This window comes from Typopeltis vanoorti, chromosome 22 (genome assembly GCF_054136105.1).
Source record: "Typopeltis vanoorti isolate ZY-2024b chromosome 22, IOZ_Tvanoo_1.0, whole genome shotgun sequence".
In the NCBI taxonomy this organism is placed as follows: Eukaryota; Metazoa; Arthropoda; class Arachnida; order Uropygi; family Thelyphonidae; genus Typopeltis; species Typopeltis vanoorti.
In genome coordinates this window covers 1,373,721-1,397,634 of record NC_143570.1, presented here as the reverse complement: position 1 = coordinate 1,397,634, position 23,914 = coordinate 1,373,721, and the positions used below count along the sequence as shown (strand labels likewise).

Sequence of the window (23,914 nt, the reverse complement as noted above, 5' to 3'; positions counted from 1 at the left end):
AGGAAGGGGGAGTTGGAAAATGTGGAGGTAGAGAGATGGGGAGAATTATTGGTGAGGTAAGGGGCATGTGAACTTTTTGAAAAACACAGGTTTTTTAATATATTATTAAAGGTGGGCAGAGAATACTTTGGAAGGCGGGGGGGAGGGAATAGAAATGGATTTTTCAAAAAGTTCATGTACCCCTTACCTCACCAATAATTTTCCCACAGGTGAGTTAGTCAATTTCATACAGTGGTAGCAGTGTTTTTTCCCTGGAAACTCAGGTTTTTCATCCTGCATACAGACAAATCGGCCTTCAGAACACACACAATTTACAGACAAAAAATACTGTTGTTATTGGTGATGATGAGCGATAGATGGCATTGATAGTAGCAGTGTCATAGTTGGAGAATTAAGTAGTAGTGGAGAGGACAAGATGTATTAGCAAGGTAGAGTAGGTGCCCTCCCTTGATGAGTCCTTGGACTTTCTGGAGGTATCACGTACTAATAATAATCTCTCTACCCCACATTTTCCAACGCCCTTCCTTTTGATTATACTTCCTTCCCTTTAACAACTGATGAATGTATATCGCCACACACTGGGATGTTGCTGAATAAGAAGACAACCAGCAACATCCTAAAAAGGTATGTCCGAATTATTCCTCTTATATATATATTCTTCATATCTGTCTATATAAAACACAGTAATGCCCTAAAGTTTGAGTAAAAAGCCAATAACATTATAAAAAAAAAGGGGCACTCCTAAACAAAAATAGGCTAAATAGCTATAAAAATAATATTTTCTTAAAGGAGTAATAACATGGGAATTTTCCAAGAAATATACCAAAAATCTGGAGACAGTCATAAGATCTAATTAATGCTCGTTTTCTTTCTTTTTTCAACATAGATGGTCCTAATACCTAACTAGGACTTTAGTTCTTTGTATTGTCTGTTGCAATTTATTTAAACTAGTCCCACTGTTATACTAAATTGTTGTAGTTTCATGTACTGTGACAAACTATTCTTTTGCTCTGAAGATGCTGAATTTAATACCAGCGAAATATCAACTAATAAGTTAATAAATATTAATTATTTTCTTATCATTCTGTGTTGTAATCAATACCGTGAAAATAAATTAACATAACATTTGATGCCCAAAAGTTCTTGCTGTAGCTGTTGTGGTATAGTACTGTATATAATATGAGCATGATGTCACAGAATTTTTATGATCAGTCTTTTGAAAAGAATGGTGAGCAGAATGCTATTTAATGTAGCATCCAGGATAGGTAGATTTTTGATAAAAGAAAGTATTTAGTTCACTTGTAGAGGAACATGAGAATAAACACAAGAAGCAGCTGTTCAACATCCCTTATCAGTCTAACTGCAAACACACACTGAATTTGCTTCTCCTCTTCCTCTTTTATTACATCCACCTTTGTCCTCTGGAACAGCCTTCCTCGTGAAGTGTTCCCCCCATAAATACAACCTCCGGCTCTTCAAGAAAATCCTCATACATTTCTTCTTTCCCAAACCTCATGTGCATTCCACATGTGGCATTGATTGGTGCACTATAGATTCTTCCATCCCTTGTGTATGAGATTAATATTTAAAAAAAAAAAAAGAGTCATTTTAAACAATTTTTAATTCCTTAATAGAAAATTCAGTCAACAGAAATGCTACCTACACTGTTATTCATCATCTATATTATTGATCACATTATTGAGTTGCTTGAGGCTGTTTGGAATTCCAGCCAAAGCAACTAATTGCATGTGTCCTGGCTGATTTTGTCTGTTTTGTTGGATGAAAACCTCCCACCTCCATACACGACTAGCAAACTTGCCTATATATATAAAACTTATAAAGCGCCTTCATAGTGCAATTGGAGTAACGACTACATTGTGCCCTTTGATTTCAAAAGGCCTAAGTTTGATTCTCATTGTGATGGGAGAAATTTTTATATGTTTTTTTTTTTCAATCGAAGGCGAGTTAGCCGATCTCATATGGAGGTAGCAGGGTTTTTTCTCCTGGAAACTTGGGTTTTTCATCCCACTTACAGACAAATCGGCCTTCAGGACATGCAATTTGCAGAAAAAAAAAATACTAGTGGTGATGTTGGCGGTTAGATGCCATTGGCATAGATGATGGGGACAGAGTTGTAGAGTAGGTGCCTCCCTCGATGAATCTTTGGACTTCTAGGAGGTATCGTGATATAATAATAAATATTCTTTGCATTCCAAATAGGGTTCAAATCCAGTTCTTTCCAACCAAAAGGACAATGCCAACATTATCAGGGAGAATGAAATTACACCTGATATTAAAATCGGGATTCAACTCAGTTCTTTACTTTATACAAATGATGTTACACACCTAGATAAAACCAATACAAATAATAAACTGCATAACTGTTTTAAAAAAAATTGGTATGAAAATGAGGGGAAGGCAAAAACTATGAAAAAACAAAGCAAAAAACATTTCAGCTATTTCATCATCATCAAATTCCTGACATGTACCCTCAAGGGGTGTACAGGATATGATAGTACTACATGAAAATTTTACATCATTACTAACTTCCTATCTACAATTTTCCTCCAAATCAGGTACTTGTCAAGACTCCAACATTATCAGATCTTATATTTCTATCTCTAAGGTACTTTGTACTGTATCAATCCACCTATATCTTGGTCTTCCTCTGGGTCGTTTTCCTGCCAACCTGGCAGAGAACACTTGTTTTGCTAATCTTTCCTCGCCCATTCTGTTTAAGTGACCATACCACCTGAGATTAGCTCCGCTAACGCATTCCTGGATGCTGACAATGTCAAGTTCTTTCCTAATATCCTCGTTTTTAATATGATATTGCCATTGATGTCATCTGTTCATGCCTCTAATCTTTCTCAGGACTCTCATATCTGCGGTCTCTAGTCTTTGGTCAAGTGGTTTACTTCTGACCCAGCTCTCAGATCCATAAGTTAAAACTGGTATGAATACTGTCTTGTATACAGCTAATTTAGTGTTCCGACTAATTTCTCTCTTATTCCATATGAATTTATTCAATTAATTTCCTACCATGCCAGATTTGTTGATTCTGTTGTCTATTTCCATATTTAATTTACCATCTTCACTAAAAATCATGCCTAAGTAGCTGAAATGTTTTACTTGTTCCACAGGTTCCCCGTTCACAACACAGTTGACATTTTCAACAATTCTACTCATTTTCATTGTCTTTGTCTTTTTAATGCTCACCTTCATACCATATCTATTACAACAGTTATAGTTATATTCAGCTATTTCATCATCATCAATTTCCTGATATGTAGCCCCCAAGGCATGTTCAGATTACTATGACAGCACTATATGATTAACCACCTTGCTGGCCATTATGGATCAAATAAATACGCATCCTCATACGTTTCGTATCCATCATATATTTGAATGTAATATCAATGGTATTACAATTTTTAATATGCACTTTGCATCCATGATAACCATGATGTCTATAGACGTCTTGGCCAGTAGGGTGGTTAAGTTTACATTATTATTAATCTCCTATCCACAATGTTCTTCGAAATTAGTCTATTATTTGAAGCACTCCAATATTGTCATATCTAACATTTTGTTCTTCTTGGGCAGTCCTAACTGAATCAATCCACCCGGACCTTGGTCTCTTTCCTGCTATCTTGGCATCAAAGTAAACTTTCTTCGTCCATTCTATTTAAGTGGCCATACCACCTTAGACTAGCTCTGTTGACACATTCTTGAATGCTAATAATGTCAAGTTTCTTTCTAATATCTTCATTTTTAATATGATTCTACCATGATGCCATCAGTTCACGCCTCAATTTTTCTCAGAACTTTGAGATCTGTGGTCTATAGTCTTTAATCAAGTGCTTTATTTCTAACCCAACTCTCAAATCCATAACTTAAAACCGGTTTGAACACAGTCTTGTATACTGCTAGGTTGATGTTTTGGCTAATTTCACTCTTATTTCATATAAATTTATTCAGCTGTTTTCCCACTATACCAACTTAGCTTTTTCTGTTGTCTATTTCCAGATTTAACCTGCCATCTTCACTAAAAACTTGGATCACCATTCAGAATGCAGCTGAAGTTTTCAATGTTCCTGCCTATTTTCATAGTTTTGGTCTGTTTATAGTTGATTTTCATGCCAAATTTGTTACAACCGTTATTCAATTTAGTTAGAGAATCCTGGCAACTTGCACTAGATATGTTTAAAAGTACATCATCTTAAGATTGATATCCAGTTCTAATATTAGTCCTAATGCCGCTTTCTTTCATAATGTGATCCATATAAATGATGTTGTAATAGGTTTCATGGTATAATAAGAACACAGATGGTTAAGAAAATAACTATTTATTAACTTAAAGCTAATATTTCGCTGGTATTATATCCTGGTAACAAACTTTGTGTTGTGTGCTCTGAAGATGCTGGATATAATACCAGCGAAATATTAGCTTTAAGTTAATAAATAGTTATTTTCTTAACCATCTGTGTTCTTATTATACCGTGAAACCTATTACAACATGTCTGATGCCTATCCACACGTATAAATATTTTTCACGGAGATGACATTGTACGTAAGGCACGACAATAAGGTAAGTGGAAAGTAAAATTGGTGTGGCAACTAAACAGGTTAGCCTTCTTAAAAAGGTGCCGAGATAGTAATTTGATACCAAACTGTATAAAAATTAGGAACAAGTTTCACTCGGCCAAAGCCCAACGTATTTATAAAAGAGCGAGTTTAGCACTATTACGGGACCAGGTATACGCCACTCGCCGAGAACTTTCAAAAATAAATTCCTCGATCGGTGTACTTTGTGATATATTATCTGACATTTTGAATCCGCAGCTATGGGACATTTTGGATAGAATCTCCGACTCTACAGCCAATAAAGAATTTGCTAAAGTTAAAAACCGACACCGGAAAAAATTTGAAATCCTCCAGCAACGCAATGTTACACAGCGGCCGCAATTTCATCAAGATGGCGTCGTTGTGAACCTATCATCGACAACCTTATCCAAAGAGGCCACGAGTGCATTAACACAATTTTGCCGTTACTCCAAAAGATGTGCCTAAAACCAAAATAATGGCTTCCGTTGAACGCGGAATTTACCACTTGCCTCCAGCCATAGCCAATAATATTAGGTTAGACGTGGCCAATATCCTTATCCATTCTAAGCCTCCTAAAAATAATATCCCACATAAAGAAATAACAGCGCTAAAAGAACTACGCAATAATAACCACATTACAATAACACCAAATCAGACAAAGGAAACGCCACTGTAGTAATGGATACAACAGAATATGAAAGCAAAATGCATGCACTGCTCCAAGACCAGTCTACATATCAAATCATAGATTGAGATCCCACCAACTCACAAAAGAATAAGGTGTGCAAGTTACTGAACAAAATCACTTCCTGGCTTAAAGAAATTGTCAAAAAACTCAAACCCATGCACGTTAAAGCACCCAGAATATATGGTGCTCCTAAAATACACAAACAAGGTACACCTTTGCATCCTATTGTAGATAGTATAAACAGTCCTACATATAAACTAGCTAAACATTTAGCAAAATTACTAACCACTTACACAAACAATTATCCCTCTTTTGTTAAAAATTCTACCCACCTAAAAAGTATTTTAGAAAACCACACCTTAAATATTTCAGACCTAATGGTGAGTTTTGATATCACCTCATTATTCACTAATGTACCACTGATTGAAACATTTAACTTACTAAATTCACAATTTCCCCCAGATATATTTCAGCTGTTTAAATTCACAGTACAGGCAGGTTATTTTACATACAAAGGGAAAATATACAAACAATTAGATGGGACAGCTATGGGTTCACCCCTTTCTCCCCCCTTAGCCAACTTCTACATTGAACATCTGGAAAAATTAGCTATCAACACAGCCACTCTCAAACCTAGTCTCTGGCTATGCTATGTTGACGATGTGTTTGCTATTTGGCCACATGGCCCAGACACATTGAATACATTTTTAGTGCATCTAAATAGCCAGCACCCTAAAATCCACTTTACAATGGAACTAGAAGCCAATGACTGCCTGCCCTTCTTGGACACACTGATCACACGTCTTCCAGAAGGTTCCTTATCATTTTCGGTTTATAGAAAACCCACACATACAGGGAGATACTTACAGAAACAATCACACCATCACCCTTCTCAACAATATGGTATCTTATAAACACTAACCCATAGAGCTAGAGCAATCTGTTCCAATGACATTGCTCTCACTACGTCAAATCTTAATCAATGGTTATAATCCCCACAAAATAGATAACATACTAAATGCTACCCATAAATCCCCTCTATCTACCAAAGAAGACTACAACAAAACCATCACCATCCCATACATTAAAGGCACATCTGAAAAGATATCTAGGGTGCTTAATAAACACCAACTACGCACAGTATTTAAACCTTATATAAAATTAGCAACTCTCATCCGTTCACCTAAGGACAAATGCGCCTTTATCACATCCAGGTGTCTATGAAGTGCCCTGTTCTTGCCATCAAGCCTACTACGGACAGACAGGAAGAAATGTGGACATCCGCCTCAGTGAACACAAAAAATATATCCGACTTTCGCTATGGTAAGTCGGGTCTGGCAGACCATGCTTTGGATACCCCTGCACACAGGATCAATTGGAAAGAAACAAAAGTAATGCACAGAAGCTTCTACAAGTCAGAGAGGTTGTTCCTGGAATCAACAGAAGCCTTAAAACATACTCCAAACCTTAACAAGTATGACTGTATAAATCTACCAAAGATTTGGGAGACAGTCATCCTAAGACCAAATTAATATTTTTTAATTTATATTTTTTCAATTTGAATTTTTTTGACTACTATTTCAAAACTTTGATTATTTTTTTATTACCTAGATGGCGCCATATTAGGACTTTAGTCTTGTGTTGCATGCTGCAATCACTTATACTAGCCCCCACTGTTACACCGGATTGTGGTTGTCTTACATTTGTAACAAACTTTGTGTTGTGTGCTCTGAAGATGCTGGATATAATACCAGCAAAATATTAGCTTTAAGTTAATAAATAGTTATTTTCTTAACCATCTGTGTTCTTATTATACCATGAAACCTATTACAACATGTCTGATGAACACATAAGCCTATCCACGCGCATAGAAATGATGAATAAGAGTGGAAATAACATGCATCCTTATCTTACCCCTGATCTGATTTTAGGTGAGTTAGCTGATCTCATACAGAGGTAGCAGTTTTTTTCTCCCAGAAACTTGGGTTTTTCATCCCGCATACATACAGACAAATCGGCCTTTGGGACACATGCAATTTACAGACAAAAAAATACTTGTGGTGGTGGGCAGTAGATGGCATTGGTGTAGATGATGGAGACAGAGAGTTGCAGACTAGAACTTATCGAGACTCATTGAGGCTCGATAATTTTACATCAAATCATCTTCCTGTATTTCCTTCAATTCTAACTGCTGACTGACAACTTAAATATAAACTATGTACTGCTCTGTATGTTCCATTCACCCCATATAATTGTAGTGTTTTGAAAAGCTTTTCTCTGGGCATCTTGTCATCTGCCTTTTCCAGATCTAGAAAACAAAGTACAGATCCATGTCATATTCGCACATCTGAAAATCTGACCTTGACAACCTCAATTTGGCCTGAACCCTGCTTGTGTTTCTTCAAGTTTCTCTTCCACAATCTTTCTCAACCTCTTTTCAAGTATGCTTGTAAGTTTAATTTAATTATGCAAGCATAATAAAATTTATGTTTGCATAAATCTTACTTAGAACACTCAGCAAAGAAATTCCTCTGTAATTCTCAAATTCATCTTTATTCCCTTTTTTATAGATGAGTACCATGAGCTCTATTCCAACCTTTGGGAATTCGACTTTCTGTTCCTCTTAAGCATTTCTGTTCGAATATCATCTACTCCAGCTGCCTCTCCATATTTCAAGTTTCTGACGGCTTTGTCTACTTCAAATATTGATATCTACTATGTCAATGAGGCTTTTCTTATTTCTTGTGTTTTCTCTCCATGTGAACTTGTGCACATCTTCAGTTTTCATGTCACCTTTATCATCTTTGATTCCCTTTACAGTACTCTTTCCTCTACTTATGAGCTTCTTCAATAATATCCAGAACATTTTGCCATCTTCCTGATATTTATTTTTTATACTCCTACCAAAGAGTATACTCTTTTATACTCTTGCTGGCCTGAGTGGAGTAGGTGCCCTCCCTTGATGAGTCTTGAACTCCCTGGAGGTGTCAAATAATAATAATAAGTCTTCCCATGATTTTTGTTTAGCTACTTTTACACATAGCTTAGCTCTCTTAGTTTTTTCTCTATATTCTTTTAGAGCATCTGCCTGTTTATTTGCTAGGAACTTTTGGTATGCTTTCTTCTTTTCCGGGACTGCTTCTTTAACTTCTTGTGTCCACCAAGGTGCTCTGATTTTTCTATCCTTGCAGACAACTTCACAACATACCTCCTTAGCTGAATCAATCAATGTCTTATTTAGAGTCTGCCACTGAAACTTAAGGTTTGGTTCTTTTTAAAACTTTCTTACATACTGTTCTTTTCAATTTGATATCATTTTTGTCCTGCTCAGCACTAAGTAATGGTCACTTCCAATTTCAAATCTGTACACTCTTGTATCCTGAACCAGCTTTATGATATCACTATCAACAATGACATAGTCAATAAGGCTTTTCTTATTTCTTGTGTTTTCTCTCCATGTGAACTTGTACACATCTTTATGTTGAAACATGGTGTTAGTAATGACTAGTCCGTGTCTTGAGCAGAAGTCCAGTAAATACTTACCATTATTATTAGCTTTGTCCTTTTCTCCAAATTTTCCCAAAGTGTTCCTATATGCCTGGTAGGATTCATTTCCTACTTTGCTGTTGAGGTCTCCAACAAGGACCACTTTTCCATATCAGCTGCCTGTTCTTCTTCTGCAGCTTTTCCCACTTAAATAGAGTCGCTGTTTGTAGTGAGTCTCCTCCACAACCTCCTGTCTTGGGCTGTAGCCACATCCAAGTTCTTCATCCTCAAGTCCTCCTCCTCAACCATCTCCCTCCATGTCTTCTTTGGCTGTCCACGCTTCCTCCTCCCCTGCACATCCATCTGCATCTGCATGACCTTTCTTTCCACATACTCTTCCTCCCTCCTCATCACATGACCAAACCATCTCAACCATGCCTCCTGTATCTTTGCTCCTAAGTTCGTAACTTTCACCGTTCCCCTTACATAGTCATTTCTCAGACAATCCTTTCTGGTCACACCGCACATACACCTAAGCATTCTCATCTTCGCTACCTCATTCCTGCTGATGTTATTTTTCCTCAGGGCCACAGTTCCCATAGCATACATTATAGCTGGTCTCACCACTGTCCTGTAGATTTTGCCTTTTAGATTGATTGACACCCTCTTATTGCATAGCACTCCAGCCATCTCTCTCTCTCTCCAGTTCCTTCATCCTGCATCCCACTTCTCAGCCTCACAATCCTCTTTCATTATTGAACGTAAGTATTTAAAGTCACTGATCTTCCTGATGACAATTTCTTCCAGCTCCAGATTTGTCTTCTGGCTGCTATCCTCTTTGCAACACATATACTGTCTTACCTCTGCTCAGTCTCATACCTCTCTCTTCCAATACTTTCCTCCAACTTTCCAGTTTAGCTGTCACTTCTTCTCTTGATTCTGCACACAGCACGATGTCATCTGCATACAACATAGTCCAAGGTGCGTCTTCTCTCACCTCCATCACAATATTAAACAGAAACGGACTTAATGCTGACCCTTGATACAAGCCAACTGTCACTGGAAAACTTTCTGTCTCTCCCAGGCAGGTCCGAACTCTTGTCTTCACATTTCTGTACATCTCCTGCACCAGCCTGACATATTTCTCCAGTACCTTCTTCTCCCTCAGACATCTCCAGACTTCTTGCCTTGGCACTCTATCATATGCTTTCTCCAGATCAATAAATACCAGATGTAGCTCCCATTGCTTCTCTTGAAACTTTTCAATCATCTGTGGTAACCCAAAGATAGCATCTGTCATCAATCGACCAGGTATGAAGCCAAATTGCTCCTTTGCAATCTCCACCTCCTTCCTCAGTCTTCCATCAAGAACCCTCTCAAGGATTTTCATTGTGTGGAACATCAACTTTATTCCTCTGTAATTCTTACAGTCTTGTGCATCCCCTTTACTCTTGTAGATGGGGACAAGAGTACTTTCCTTCCATTCCTCGGGTATATTTTCCTATTGACAAACTTTTATTAACAGGTCCCACAGCAGGTCAATTCCCTCTTCCCCCAGTGCCTTACATGCCTCCACTGGGATCCTGTCAGGGCTCACCGATTTTCCATTCTTCATCCTCTTTATGGCCTCCTTCACTTCCACTCTACTAATGTTCTGCACCATCCCCTCATAAGGCTCCCCATCTTCTCTGTGAGTCCTTGCATTTTCTTCAAAGTATATTCTCCATCTTTCTTTTCTTATATCCACATCCCTCCTTAATACCCTTCCTCCAGAATCTTTGATCTGCCTCACATGTACAATGTCCTTTGATGCCTTATTTCTACATTTTGCCAATCGATAAATCTTTCTCTGTCCTTCCTTTGTTTCTTAATTGATCATAAAGGTCTTGATCAATTAAAAAAGGTCTTGGTCTTGATATGAGATGGCCTTTGCCTATGCAACAACTCTCTTGGCTTTTCACTTTTATTTCTCTGTACTCCTCTTCCACTCGACTCATCCCACTTCTGCTTTGCCTTCCTCTTAGCCATCACTACTTGTACATTATTATTCCACCACCAGCCCTCCTTCTGCTCTCTAATCTTTCCAGATGTTTCACCAAGTACCTCAATTGCACAGCTTAGAATTGCTTTTGAATGGACTAGAAAGTGTACCAATCTTGTACACTTTCTAGTCCATCCGAAATCCTTTCTAACACCTTCTCCCTAAAACGGTTCCTCACACTCTCTTCTTTTAAGCGAAACTACTTAATTGTCTTCCTCTCATGGCTTCCAAAGGTTCTTATCTTCAACTTTATTTTAAAGTCTGGGATTCGTTTCCTACTCTGCTGTTGACGCCTCCAACAGGACCACTTTTCCATTTTGTTTATATCAGCTGCCTGTTCTAATGACTCAAAAAATTCCTCCACTTCTTCCTTGAAAGAACCTTCTGTGGAGCCATAGGTACAAAGAAGTTTCATTGTCCATATCTCCATTTTGAAGTTTGCCCACATAACTCTACTTGAAACTGCTTTCCAATCAACATATAAATAAAAATGGCATGAATTATAGTTGAAGCATATTTCTGTATATGCAGTATATTTCAATCATACATTAAATCAAATAAAGCCCAAATGAGAAAAATGGGAAAGAAGATTTCAGAGGATTAGATCCATCCAATTATGATAAGTATTCAAATTTGTTATTAAGAAAACTTGACAGTAAGATGCAAATAGTGTTTATTTTCTGCTTAGAAAAAATTGATCTGATTACAAAAATTCTCTTTTGTAATAAACAGACAGTAATCTTTTAAGATTCCTGTCTGTTTATTTTGATGGCATTATATAACAAGAATAACTAGTTTTTTATATCACATATCCTTTATAATAACTATAATAATCATAATCATGATTTAGATTCACTATCTTTCTTAGGAGGGGATTTGTGTTCTTTTTCAGTTCCAAGAACATCTTGTTCTATCTCCCACAGATCTATATTCTGTTCTTTAATGGCTTTCTATATCAAAAAAAAAAAAAAAAAAAAAAAAAATACACACTATTATTACTGATTTTTTTCAAAAAGGAAAAGAAATAATTTTCATGCTAATAACTTGAATATAGCTTTATTTACTTGAAATAGGTTACTGTTACAGGAAATTTACTTTTAAACAGATTGCTGTTATTTATCCATTCAGAAATTTGACAGTTAAGTGATATCATTATTTAGAATATATTATTATTATACAGGCTACTCCAGGAAGGCCAAGGATTCATTGGTGGCTCTCTCCTATCATATTGCTCCTTGAACACATTCACTCACAACAAACAGCAGCCCATTACACACACATGCACACCATGAGAAGAACCTGGGCCTTGCATGCTTCTTAACCACACCCTTACCCAGTTTCCAGGAATGATCCTGACTTCTTTCCCACTTGCTACAAGCAACATTTTGTATCTATAAGGTAAGATCTCCTTACAGACTTATGCGTCTCTATTCATATCTCCTCTTCCTCATCTATTTCTCTCATCAAACCTTTGAAGACCAATCTCTCTCTCTCTCAATATTTTTTAATATGCACAATTCCATTTAATAGGTATTATCTTGACCACTAGTGGGTCTTTTTTTGTCTCTCTCCACAGAACCTAAGTGCCTATATAGAGGCATGACAAGTCAGATGCATCTTATCAGTGCCTTGTTTTCTCTTGACTTCTTTTCAACAATGCAATTATCTGATGTAATGACAACCCAGACCTCTCAATTTCAAAGTTCTGTCCAAAATCACCTGGGCTGATTTTGGATTGAGTGTTCTCGATCAATTTGGACTGAGAACATTCACTTTATCTGCAGCGTTTTTTATCCAAAATGAATAACCATCTTAGGCTGTAAACCTATGGTGCACGAATGCGGCATGCACTAAGATAAATCCAGAAACATTACTGTAGACATACAGTAATGTTTCTGGATTTTATCTTATCTCTGGATTTAGAGATAAGTCAATTGATAATGATGGATGACCTAATGGAGATGATTGGAGAAGCCTTCAACAGTGAAAGATGAAAATAAATGGGGGAGGCCTATAGCTAAAATAGTCATAAGACTTACAAGAAGAAGAAAATTTATTCATAAACGGGTCACAAATAAATGGCATTTGTGACCCGTTTTGCAGTTGACATGGCAGTGTTCATTAATTTCAAAGCAGTACTGCAAAATGTTCTGGAGGTTATGGATTTTGTAATCACATTTTTAAGAAATATGATTATAAAAACCAGTAAAACTGGTCACAAGGAAAAGCCCACTCACTGCTAAATCTTGCTCCAGTGAAACAAAGTTTCAGTTTTGAATATTAGGGAGTACGGTAGAAGCAAAAAAAAAAAAGGCATATGCAGAGTTACAATGGTAAAGGAAACGTTAACAATGATGAAACATTTATTCTCCTTCAACATAAATTTGGAACTAAAAAAAAAAAAAAGATTGATAAAAGTACAGATAGCTGTCGTTATATGCGTGGAGTTGCATTCTCGAGAATTGCCGCATATATCAGAAATGCATAAAACAGTAGGCTTATATCATAGAATAGAGGTTGCATTCCCAAATAAGCTTAAAAGATTGGAATCTTGCTTTTTAATTGAATTAAATTTTGATTAAATGTACTCATTTTTCATACACATTAATAAAGCAGTTCTTAATTTTTAAGATTATCATAACCACATTTTTAGCTGGCATACTTGAAAGTTCGTAAGAGGTTGAAGGGGCTGCATTTCAAGAATCTCTCAATGGAAACCTGACTTACAGTTTCCAATTTTTGCTTGTAACCTCTCTGTGTGTGTAACCTCCTGCTGCTATCTTTGCTTTGAAGAGATCGTGAAATTCTTCAGTGGCAACATGATCTGCAGCTGCCACCTAGCTAGTCATGTTAAGATTGTGAAATGCACTTTGGAATGACCACCCACAATTTGCAGCAAAAGGTGTTGGTTGCTCTTCATCTTTCATCAGATCTTCATAGAAATTTTTTGCCTTCTCTTGTATGACTGCCCCAAAGGCATGTTCTGATTCTCAATCCATGTAGCCAGCATCCTTTCATTTTCTCATTTCATTCACTCAACATTTTCTCAATTGTAAGAGATTGAGGTTTCATTACTCCTGTCTGGCTGAGATTCATGACAACTGAGCACTCGTACAAAATGTATCAGCATTATCACAAATGTTTCTCATGTAGAATCATTTGGTCCTATATCAATTTGAATGTCAGTGCTATGTGCGCCTCTATCAAACTGATTCAGAACTTCCATCTTCACCTCTAAAGAATGGAATTTCCTAGACCTTGATCTTTATTCACATTCTTCTTTTCACTCTTAGTTTCCTTTGTTTTTCTCTTGCCGGACATCTTGCTCAAAGAGAGTAGAAGTTATTTAGAGATAAAGACAATACCATATAGACTAATAATGCAGAAGGAACACAAAATGGATGTTAAGCCACTGAGCACAGCAGACAGAGGTAGGAAACAAAGCATGGATGCTTCCATGACTTTTGGATAGTCCTTATGTACCAAAATGAAACCTTATATATATGCAAAAACGCAGATAACGAAAGCACGGATAACAAGCGTTACCTGTATATGTTTATTTATGCATGTAAAACATGAATTATATCAAAGCAAGACAACAGAAGAATGGAAGCATTTGAGTTATAGTTTTGGCAAAGAGTACTAAAAATTATGTAGACAGAAAAAGTAACCAATGAAGGAGTACTCCAATGAATAAAAGAGGACAGAAGTGTTATTAGGACTGGAAAATAGAAGAGAAAAATTGCTAAGATATTTCCTAAGAGATAGCAATTTCTTGAAAACGATTTCTGAAGGAAAGTTGAGAGTGAGAGAGAGAGAGAGATAGTGTGAAAGGCCCAGGCAGAAATCTGTAGAACAAGTGATTAGGAAATTAAAATGATAGCAATGGAACAGAAGAAAATGGCAACAGCAGAGGCATTAATTCTCATAAATTCAGAGACAAGGAGGATTCCTTTAATTGTGCATGTGTGTGCACACGCAAGCACACACACAGCCTAACAAAACATTTCTCTTCCTCTATCAAAATAAAATAGTTTAATTTACATCTGATTAAAAATATTTACATTCTATAACTACCACCAATATCTTTTTGTTGTTGTTGTCATATACCAATTATAACCAGACAGTGATTGCCTGTAGCTTAGTCACAGTCAGATATTGCTCATGAAATATTTGCAAATGCTCTATTAACTCTATCCTCACCTCATTGAAAACAATACGACAAATAAGTTTTTAACATATTAATCAAATCTCAAGTTAAGAAATTATGTAAGATCTTGCAGAGCATGAGAAACTTGGGCACTGCAAGTTTGTTGAGGAATGGAATGTATAGTCATCAGCAAAGCTACAAATGGAATTCAAGATTAGTGATGGATCAATCATGAATAGGAGAAAGAGCATGGGCAAAAGTACAGAGCTACGAGGTAGTCCAACAATAATGATAGGAAAATTGAAAGAAGAAAGGACCCATCCAGCATGATAATGAATGAAAATACATTTTTCCAACTGTTATACAAGCAAAATAGTTACACTTTAAAAACAGCAATGTTCGTAAAAGAAAAGCTAAATTTTCCGACCTGTAATAATAAACAAACTCAGTTTGTTTATTATTACATCCCAGAAGACAGACTGATTACCCTATTATCGGAATGGATTCTCCTTTTTCTGACATGCGCAGAAGTGTCGAGGGACCTCAAATCGGTGGGCGAACTATACCCAAGTTCAGGGAATTTCATCATAAAAATAATTGCTTACCCCTAACTCCTAGTTTCCACCAATTCCTTCAAAGCAGTCACCTCGGACATGTCTGCAGCAATCCCAGCAGTTTTTCTGTGTTTCCTTGGATCCCTGGAAGTCCTCAAGCATGAATGTCTTCAGCACTTCCTGTGATTCTGCCTGGATATCAAATCAACACCCTTTCAGCCAGAATTTCATCTTGGGGAACAGGAACAAGTTGCTAGGGACAAGGTCAGGTGAATAGGGGGAATGGGAAATGACTATCATGTTTTTGGAAGCTAGTAACTGTTGAACAGTGAGTGATGTGTGAGGAGGTAGATTGTCATGGTGGAGAACCCAGTTGTTGTTCTTACCATGGATGTCAAAAAAAAAAAAAATATTAACATTGACTTGACATTACTGTGAACTTGATGCATTTTTTTTTTTTTTGGCTGCAGTGAATTTGGTGCTTCCACTGCAATAACTACAATAACTGCTTAAGGTCATAATTATAAACACGATTCATCACTGGTTATGATCCTGGAGATGAAGTTGCGTTCATCTCTGATTTGATCTTTGAGTTCCCTGCAGACAGCAACATGATGTTCTTTATGGTTATCTCTCAGCAGTCTTGGCACAAATTTTGCAGCAATGCATCTCATATTCAAAATATCCAATAAAACGTGTTGAATGGCCCTGCACAATAGTCCTAAGAACTTACAAACATCATGGACAGTTCACCTACAATTTGCAAGGATAGCCTCATGGGCTTTTGTCATGTTTTCCAGTGTTGCGTTTGTCAACTGTTGTTTAGAATGCTCATCATCATCATTGACAGACGTCCTCCATCTTTGAAGAATTTGGACCACAAAAGTTTTGCTTTGGCTTAGGGGCATTATCACCAAACACTTCCTTAAGCATTTGGTAGGTTTTTTTGAAGTTGAAGCAAAATTTGATGCAGATTTTTTCAAATTCCCCAAACATCTTGTAAGATGGTAATTTGGTGAACAGGCCATTATGCCAAACTCAATAAAATAACATGAAAATTTCTAGTGACCACATGAATTCACCAAATCTTTCCACAGTTTGTGCCTATAGATATGTGATGATGTTAAGAAGATCAATTGTGGATGAAAAATGATGGAATCCATTTTTCAGCAGAGGATTATATGCAAACTAGTTGGGAAGCCTTGTGGTATACTACCATCAAGTTCAGATCATCAAATCCTGGGATGTATCCTCAAAGGAAGCGTTTGATACTATGAGATTACCACATGGTAAGTTCTCTTTGCTATTAAAGGAACTCAATCACGGAAAAATTTCCTCTCACCATTGACAATGCTGTGTAAATGATTTCACAATATAGTGTCATTCTTGTAGCATGAGAGTTATTGAAAGGCAACTTCAACAAGTCATTGATCATATCTCTTCTTGGGCTCTTGAATCCATTACTAAGAGCTGATGAAGAGATATGATCGATGACTTGCTAAATTTGCCTTTCAATAACTCTCATGTACTATGCCATTAGAAAAAAAAAGTATCTATAACTTCTGCTGAAAATACACTCCTCAACCATACCCAGAGTTGAGGATAGAACAAACTGCTGTTTCTGTCACCTTGAAAGAAACAGCTGTCCCTTAGCTATGCCCTAAAAATAAAGTCTATTTCAAAATGTCCTATGTGAACTAGCATTTTTCCTTTTAGGTTGGGGAGCTCAATGTTGCACATATCAGAATGCTATTAGCCTCTTTGGTATGCACTGAAAGACATTATGAAAGCCATTGGGATAAATGTTGACAATATTACCAGCATTTCTCCATGACAGGTTTGCACCTCCATCCTATAATTTCTCACTATGTCAACTAAGGAAGTCTCATACTCCATCATCTGTCCCCCCTGCAATGGTTTAATGTGCACAGAGCAGCAACTATGAATCATCAGCTAATTCAACATCAGTATTGCTGGGTAAGAACTGACACGTGCACATCACTATTATGTGCATGAGTGTCAATCTACACTTGTGCACATAATAGAAAACTGCTACCAAAAATGGATGCTTTATACAGATTCATTGAGTTCTTTACAGGCAATCTTCTTTCCTTTGTACAATCCACATCCAGTACTTTCTGAGTATTTTCTTACATAATCTACAACTGTTGTATAAAATGAAGACCATCATTAATGCTGGATTTCCAGCCACATTGGAACTGAGAGAAATGAGACTGTAGGTGCAGCCTGCTAGGTCAGTTAGTACTTTTTCTATGTACTGCTTGTCAGTCCCATATGCAGACTACACACAGTTTATGAGATCACAGCTAATTACCAAATGGCAGTCATCATGGCAATAAGCACTGGCAAATTGTATACAGGATTAAGCCTGAAATTAAACAGAGCTTAGAAATTCTTGCTAAGCTCTGCACAAGTCACAATCATCTTAAACATTCTTAATTTACTGTGATCTGTGCAGAGAACATGACTATCTATGCATGAACAATGCAACATGTGTCTCACCATTTGTCATGGTCTAGAGGAATGCCAGTACTTCAAAAGAGCAAAAATTTTATTCCTCTCTCTTTTGAAGTACTGGCATTCCACCAGACCATCACACATGGTGAGACATGTTTTTACCAATCTAGCCAAGCCATATACACTCAGGCAGAGATCATATCAGACACAGATGAAGTTAACTTTTTTAAGAAAAATAAATTTATACAAACACATTTGATTCTAAATATGATTTATGTGTAGCTACTGCATTTTTTAAAAACTTGTTTTTTGTACATATGTTATTTACTAAGTTATCTCTTTATTACCATTTATTATTACCTTGTGTACTGCTATAACCTTTGGTTTGGTATGACCTTCACTATTCTTGTGCCTATAAACCTTAAACCAACCAACCAATCAATCTGAACTTAAAGCATTATTTTTCCTAATTTCCATAATGAATTTTCTGTATCAATTATAATCAAGAATCTTTCAATTTATCTTGGACTGTTACTGTTAGCTGATCACATGAACAAATTGAATAATACTTACTTTGACACATTCTTGATATATTTTAAATAGTGGACCACAAGTGTCTTCTCTATCACCTTTCAAGAACCTAGAAAACCATGCATTAAAGCAAAGATCATATTGTTTTTTTAACTCTGTGCAGTCTTTACCAACACTATTCATTTCTGGTTCTTTAGTATTCAGATCCAGTTGTTGGGTCATCAGAGGATGAGAACCAAAGCTGCTCATTACAAGGATCCCTTTATTTTTGTTATCTATTAAAAATTTAACAGAAGGCATATATTCAAATCCACACTGCAAATATGATAAAAAAATATTTCACTACACTTTACATCAAATAAAATACCATAAAAAAATAAAGTACTATTTATAGTATATATATCAGAGATTCCAAGCTTTCTTCATTCACAAATGCCCTTAGTGTCTTTGTAATTTTTCATGGTACCCCTAGGCAAAACAAAATCCTTAACAATTCTGTTTATTAAATATTTAGTCCAAACTACTTACTTGAAATTAAAGCAAGAAAAATTTTAAAAATTTAAAATTTCATTGTACCCCAGGGCATTGCAATGCATAGTTTGGGAACCACTGGTATATACTCTCAAGTAAATGAAATAGCCCAGAATAGATATTTCCAGTCTGCATCTTTTAATATATACATAATGCTCTGTGAAACTAAGTATGTAAGCATTAAATAAACAGATAAATGATTCTTGTTTGCCCTTTTGAATGTGATTTTTGATTATTACTGATCACATATATTCTTGTTTAGCTGATTCTTTGAGCATTCCTTTTGGAACACTTTTTTCTTTCAGATTTTATCAAAGGGAAAAAAAAAAGTTGCACAGGTTTAGGGTCTGGTGACTGGACAGCACAAGCAGTAATTACAAACACAGATACCTAATGCATCATAAGTAGGCTAGATGAAATCCATATGCTCTCTTCATCAGTAAACAAGCTGCTTGATTACTGACAAGAACCCAATGTTTTGTGTTTCCATGAACTGAACCCAGTTAATGAATTAACAGAGTATAGTTTTGTTCAGTTAATAAAATGATTATTTTGCAGTGACAGGAAACTAAGAGAACAAGTGACCTATAGATTAATGATGGATGGATGAAAGAGTAGGAAAAGAGAAAATTGATACTATTTTCATTATCATCAACTTCAGACCTCCATGGAATTGAAAAATTCATCGTTGAGGTCCCCACTGTCACAAACAAAGCTCACTGAACCATTTCTTAAGCTCACTCAATATTACAGCACCTACCACACTCTCAGAAAAAGCATTCTGCTCACCAACCACTCTCCAATGCAAAGAACCTGTTCCTCATCCCCTCCCTATACAGTTTCTAGAGAAGGCCTATTGTACTAATCTTGTTTCCCTCCATTCTATGAAAAATCTTTTCCACATTTTTGTGGTAACAACTCCTTACTAACTTATATGTCTCAGTCATATTCCCCCACCTCCTCCTATTTATGAGGTTCTGCAAATCACATTCCATCAATCTGTCATGATACCCCACATTCTGGAAGTTACCTTAGTAAATTGCCTCTGGACCCTTTCTAATACATCCTAATTCTCCATGAACACTACATGACTAAATCTATGCACAATAATCTATATGCAACCTGATGAAGGCTTTATATTACTTCAGCTGGTCAAGGTCCTCCTCATCATCACTGCCATAATTCAATGTGATAATTTCCCAACTCAAGCAACCTGATCCCTAAACATCAGGTCCCTGTTCACCATGACTGACACTTTCTCACAACCTTCAAAAACTCCCAACCAACTATATACTTTGCATCCTATACTTGCCTACCAAATTTCAAAATTTACTTTGCAACATTGAACTGGCAACTCTTCTTGCCTACAATAAGTTTATTCAGATCCTCCTGTAGAACTAACATCTGCTTGACTCCTCACTTTTTCCCCCAACTTTGCATTATCTGTAAACAGTTGCATATCTTCAGTTAAATCTATCCCAATATGATTAACATACAAGTTAAACAATAATGGTTCCAAAACAGACTCCTTGCAGCACACCACTAGTGACTTTCCTGTTTTGGGATATTACTTCTCCCTACACAACTGCTGATACCTATGATATCTTGCCAATTGCTAATCACCCATCCAACTCACTAATCTAGTATCTGATCCCATCTGTTCCAATTTAGTTACCCTTGTCATGTGGTAATCTATCAAAGGTCTTTACAAAATCTAAGCATAATCACTTATCCGATGCATTCGTTATGTTGTTTTAGTACATATTAAAATTAAAGCATAGTCTCCCTTTAACAAACGTGCACACACTGACCATCACAGAGAACAATGTTATTATCAATCCAATTTTGTGTCCTAGTTTGTAATAACTTCTCTAACATCTTCACACAACTCCATAATCACAAATTAACTTATATTTGTAGCCTGTCTTACCACCACCTTTGGTAAAGTCAAACAATTTTATCCTCTTTCCACTCCTTTGGAACTTGTCCTGATACAAGACTAGTTCAACAGATACACACCAAGACTGCCATTAACCAAGACATGTGGTGACAAGTCCTATTAGCTTACTGACATCACATTTGCTTAATTATGATATAATTAAGCAAATGTGATGCTTAATTATATCATAATTAAGCATCACATCTCCTGCTCACTTAACATCAGTCCATTCTCTTCCATTTCTTCCACACTCAGCTGAAATATGAGGATGAAATACTGTGATGAACTGCCCACTGAATACCTCAGCTACATCCTTAGCTACATCTACCATTTTCATCCAAGAACATCATTTTACCATAACCATTCTTTTTATTGGCCACGTTGGCTAATAGAAGGAATAGGATATTTCTTTATCTGACTGGTTAATTTCTGTTTATATTGCACTTCTGTTGTCCTTACTAAGTGAGTCACCTTCCTGGCCTGGTCTTTGTACTCCTCATCTTGTGCTGTCCCCACAATGCCTTCTTTTAGATTACATGTATAATCTCTTCATCCATTCATCCACTTTACACTACCTTATTCAGCCTTTTGACCTTTGGAATACATTCAGACACTGCTTCTGTTACAGCTTTTAACATCCCAACATTGATCTCCTTTCTGCTTAATTTCTTATTCCATGCTACATCTCCAAGCTACCTCCTAAGCATTGAGTATAAATTATACTCGGAATCATATTTATCTACTTTTTAGAAAATACATGCAAAGAAAACTTGTTCCAAAGAAAAAGAGTAGAGAAGATGAAAGAAGAGGAAGGAAAATTTGTTCTTCTGGTTTTGGAACTGAATTGTGAATAGATTAAGAACTTGTCATAGCAAGTTTTTTGTAGATTAGGGAGTGGAGGGAGGTGATTACTGATAACAATTCTGATAAATGGTGGCCATGGAAATACCTATAGAAAATGCAAACAGAAGCTGAATAGCTAGTGAATCAATAGATTCAGTGGAAGGTGAATTAGTAGAAGGCAAGTGACCTGAGATTGAAAGCAGCAAACAGAAGACAGATAATGTTAGTCGTACTGCAGGTGAAACAAAAGCTGGGTTTTTCTAGGCGAATTCAAAAGAAAGAAAGATGACAAATAAGCAGGATACCTTGCTTGACTTTTTATTAGACACAGATTCCTCTTTTGGTGCTGTGGGCATTACAATCAGGCAATTTTATGGTAAGAGAAGTAAGGAACATTTTATATAGGATAGATCAAGGGTTTTCAAACTTTTATACCTTGCATCCCATTTAAAAATTTTATAAAATTCATACCCTCCCACTTCTATAACAAATACAAATAAACAATTCATATATTAGGGAGTGGAGGGAGGTGATTAGTGAAAATGGTGGCCTTTCAATAATAGCACTCACCATATACCAGTTAGCTGATACATTATGATCCAGTCCACTATCATTTTAGGACTACATTTTGCATGGTATCTTACAAGATTTTGTAGCATGCTGTGCATCCTGGCAATTACAAATGTGGTAGGTAGGAGATGGAAGGAGTGCATATTTGCATAAAATACAGACAACGACAAGAGCTGTATGATATCAGCATCACTGGATTCAGTAGTGGCAGTAGTAGCATGTCAGAAATGAGGGAGTGCCAGCATAGAGAGAGAGAGATATATATATAAGTACAGTGATCAAGGGTGAGGAAGATGAGTGATGTGGAGATGGATATAACATTAGGAATTGTTATAGAAGTGGAGGATGGTGGTGATTAAACGAATGTCCAGCAACGTAGAATGCTTCGGGGAGGGGGGGTTACTGAGAGAAGAAATAGAAGATATGAAAAATGAGCTGAGAAGCATGACACAGCAGGATTATTTAATAATCACTTTATTGGGATCCAGGAAAAGTAGCTTTTATTACTAGAAAGATGGAGAGGATTGAAGGTTTAGAAGTGAATGAGTAAGTAGAATGTGTTTTGAATACCAAGTACTCCGGATGTCAATAAGACAACTAAGTACTCTGGATGTCAATTCCATCTAGTCAGTAGGACTAGATGGAATTTTACTACTTGTGCTAAGTAGTAAAATTCCATAATGTGCTAAGGAACTGACAGTTCTACTGACCTGGCTTTGCAATGAAAGTATGGCTACAAAAAGGCACCCAAGGAGTGGAATGAGGATAAAATAGTGCCACTCTAAGAGTGATAGTAGAATGGAGGTGTCAAACTATAGACCAGTTTATATTTCTTCTGGAGTTAAGATTTCGGAGAAATTAGTGAGAGATTGTATGCTGATGAGGATAATGTTATCAGCAAGGGTCAGCATGGATTTTTTTTAAGAGTACACTTGTTTCAAGTCATTGGACTGCCTTTTATAATAAAGTAACAGGATAAGTTGAAGAGGGAAAAGCCATATACTGATTTTTTTTTTTTGATAAGGTGCTTTTGTAATAAGACTAAACACAATAAGCTGATATCTAAGTTGGGTTTAGATATCATGTTAGTGAACTGGATTGTCGATTGGCTGTTTGATATACAAGGGCGGTCTGAAAAGTTCTCAGTCTCGACCATAGATGGCAATACTATCAGAAAGATTTTTTTTCCCAAATTGGTACATCTATCATATGCATCCATGTGATATTGCAAGTCATTCTATCAAATAGTTTGTTTTATACAGCTTTGAAGCAAAAGTGTTGTCTATATCCCTTGAAATGGATAAAATGGAGTATTGTGCAGTTATAAAATTCTTTGTAAAAGAGGTTTAACGCCAAAACGAAATTCATTCGAAGTTCATAAATGTTTATGGGCACACTTTTCCTTCATTTTCAACAATTAAGAAATGGGCTGCCAAGTTTAAACGTGGCCGTACCAGCCTTGAAGACGATCCATGTGAAGGATGTCCAAAAAGTG

The 23,914-nt window shown here is 36.4% G+C and overlaps 1 protein-coding gene across 5 annotated transcripts in view; it reads right to left on the bottom strand.

The window, feature by feature from the left end:
- Positions 1-11,479: 11,479 nt before the first annotated feature.
- Positions 11,480-23,914, bottom strand: part of LOC150094101 (TP53-regulated inhibitor of apoptosis 1-like) — a 48,953-nt gene continuing 36,518 nt past the window's right edge. For all 5 annotated transcript variants that reach the window (XM_090412188.1, XM_090412186.1, XM_090412187.1 and 2 more), the window contains exons 2-3: positions 18,579-18,811; positions 11,480-11,773 (exon numbers count right to left, since the gene is read on the bottom strand). In XM_090412188.1, the coding sequence (XP_090268314.1) occupies positions 11,663-11,773; positions 18,579-18,785 (318 nt within the window). In that variant the 5' untranslated portion in view covers positions 18,786-18,811 and the 3' untranslated portion in view covers positions 11,480-11,662. The remainder of the gene's footprint in view (positions 11,774-18,578; positions 18,812-23,914) is intronic.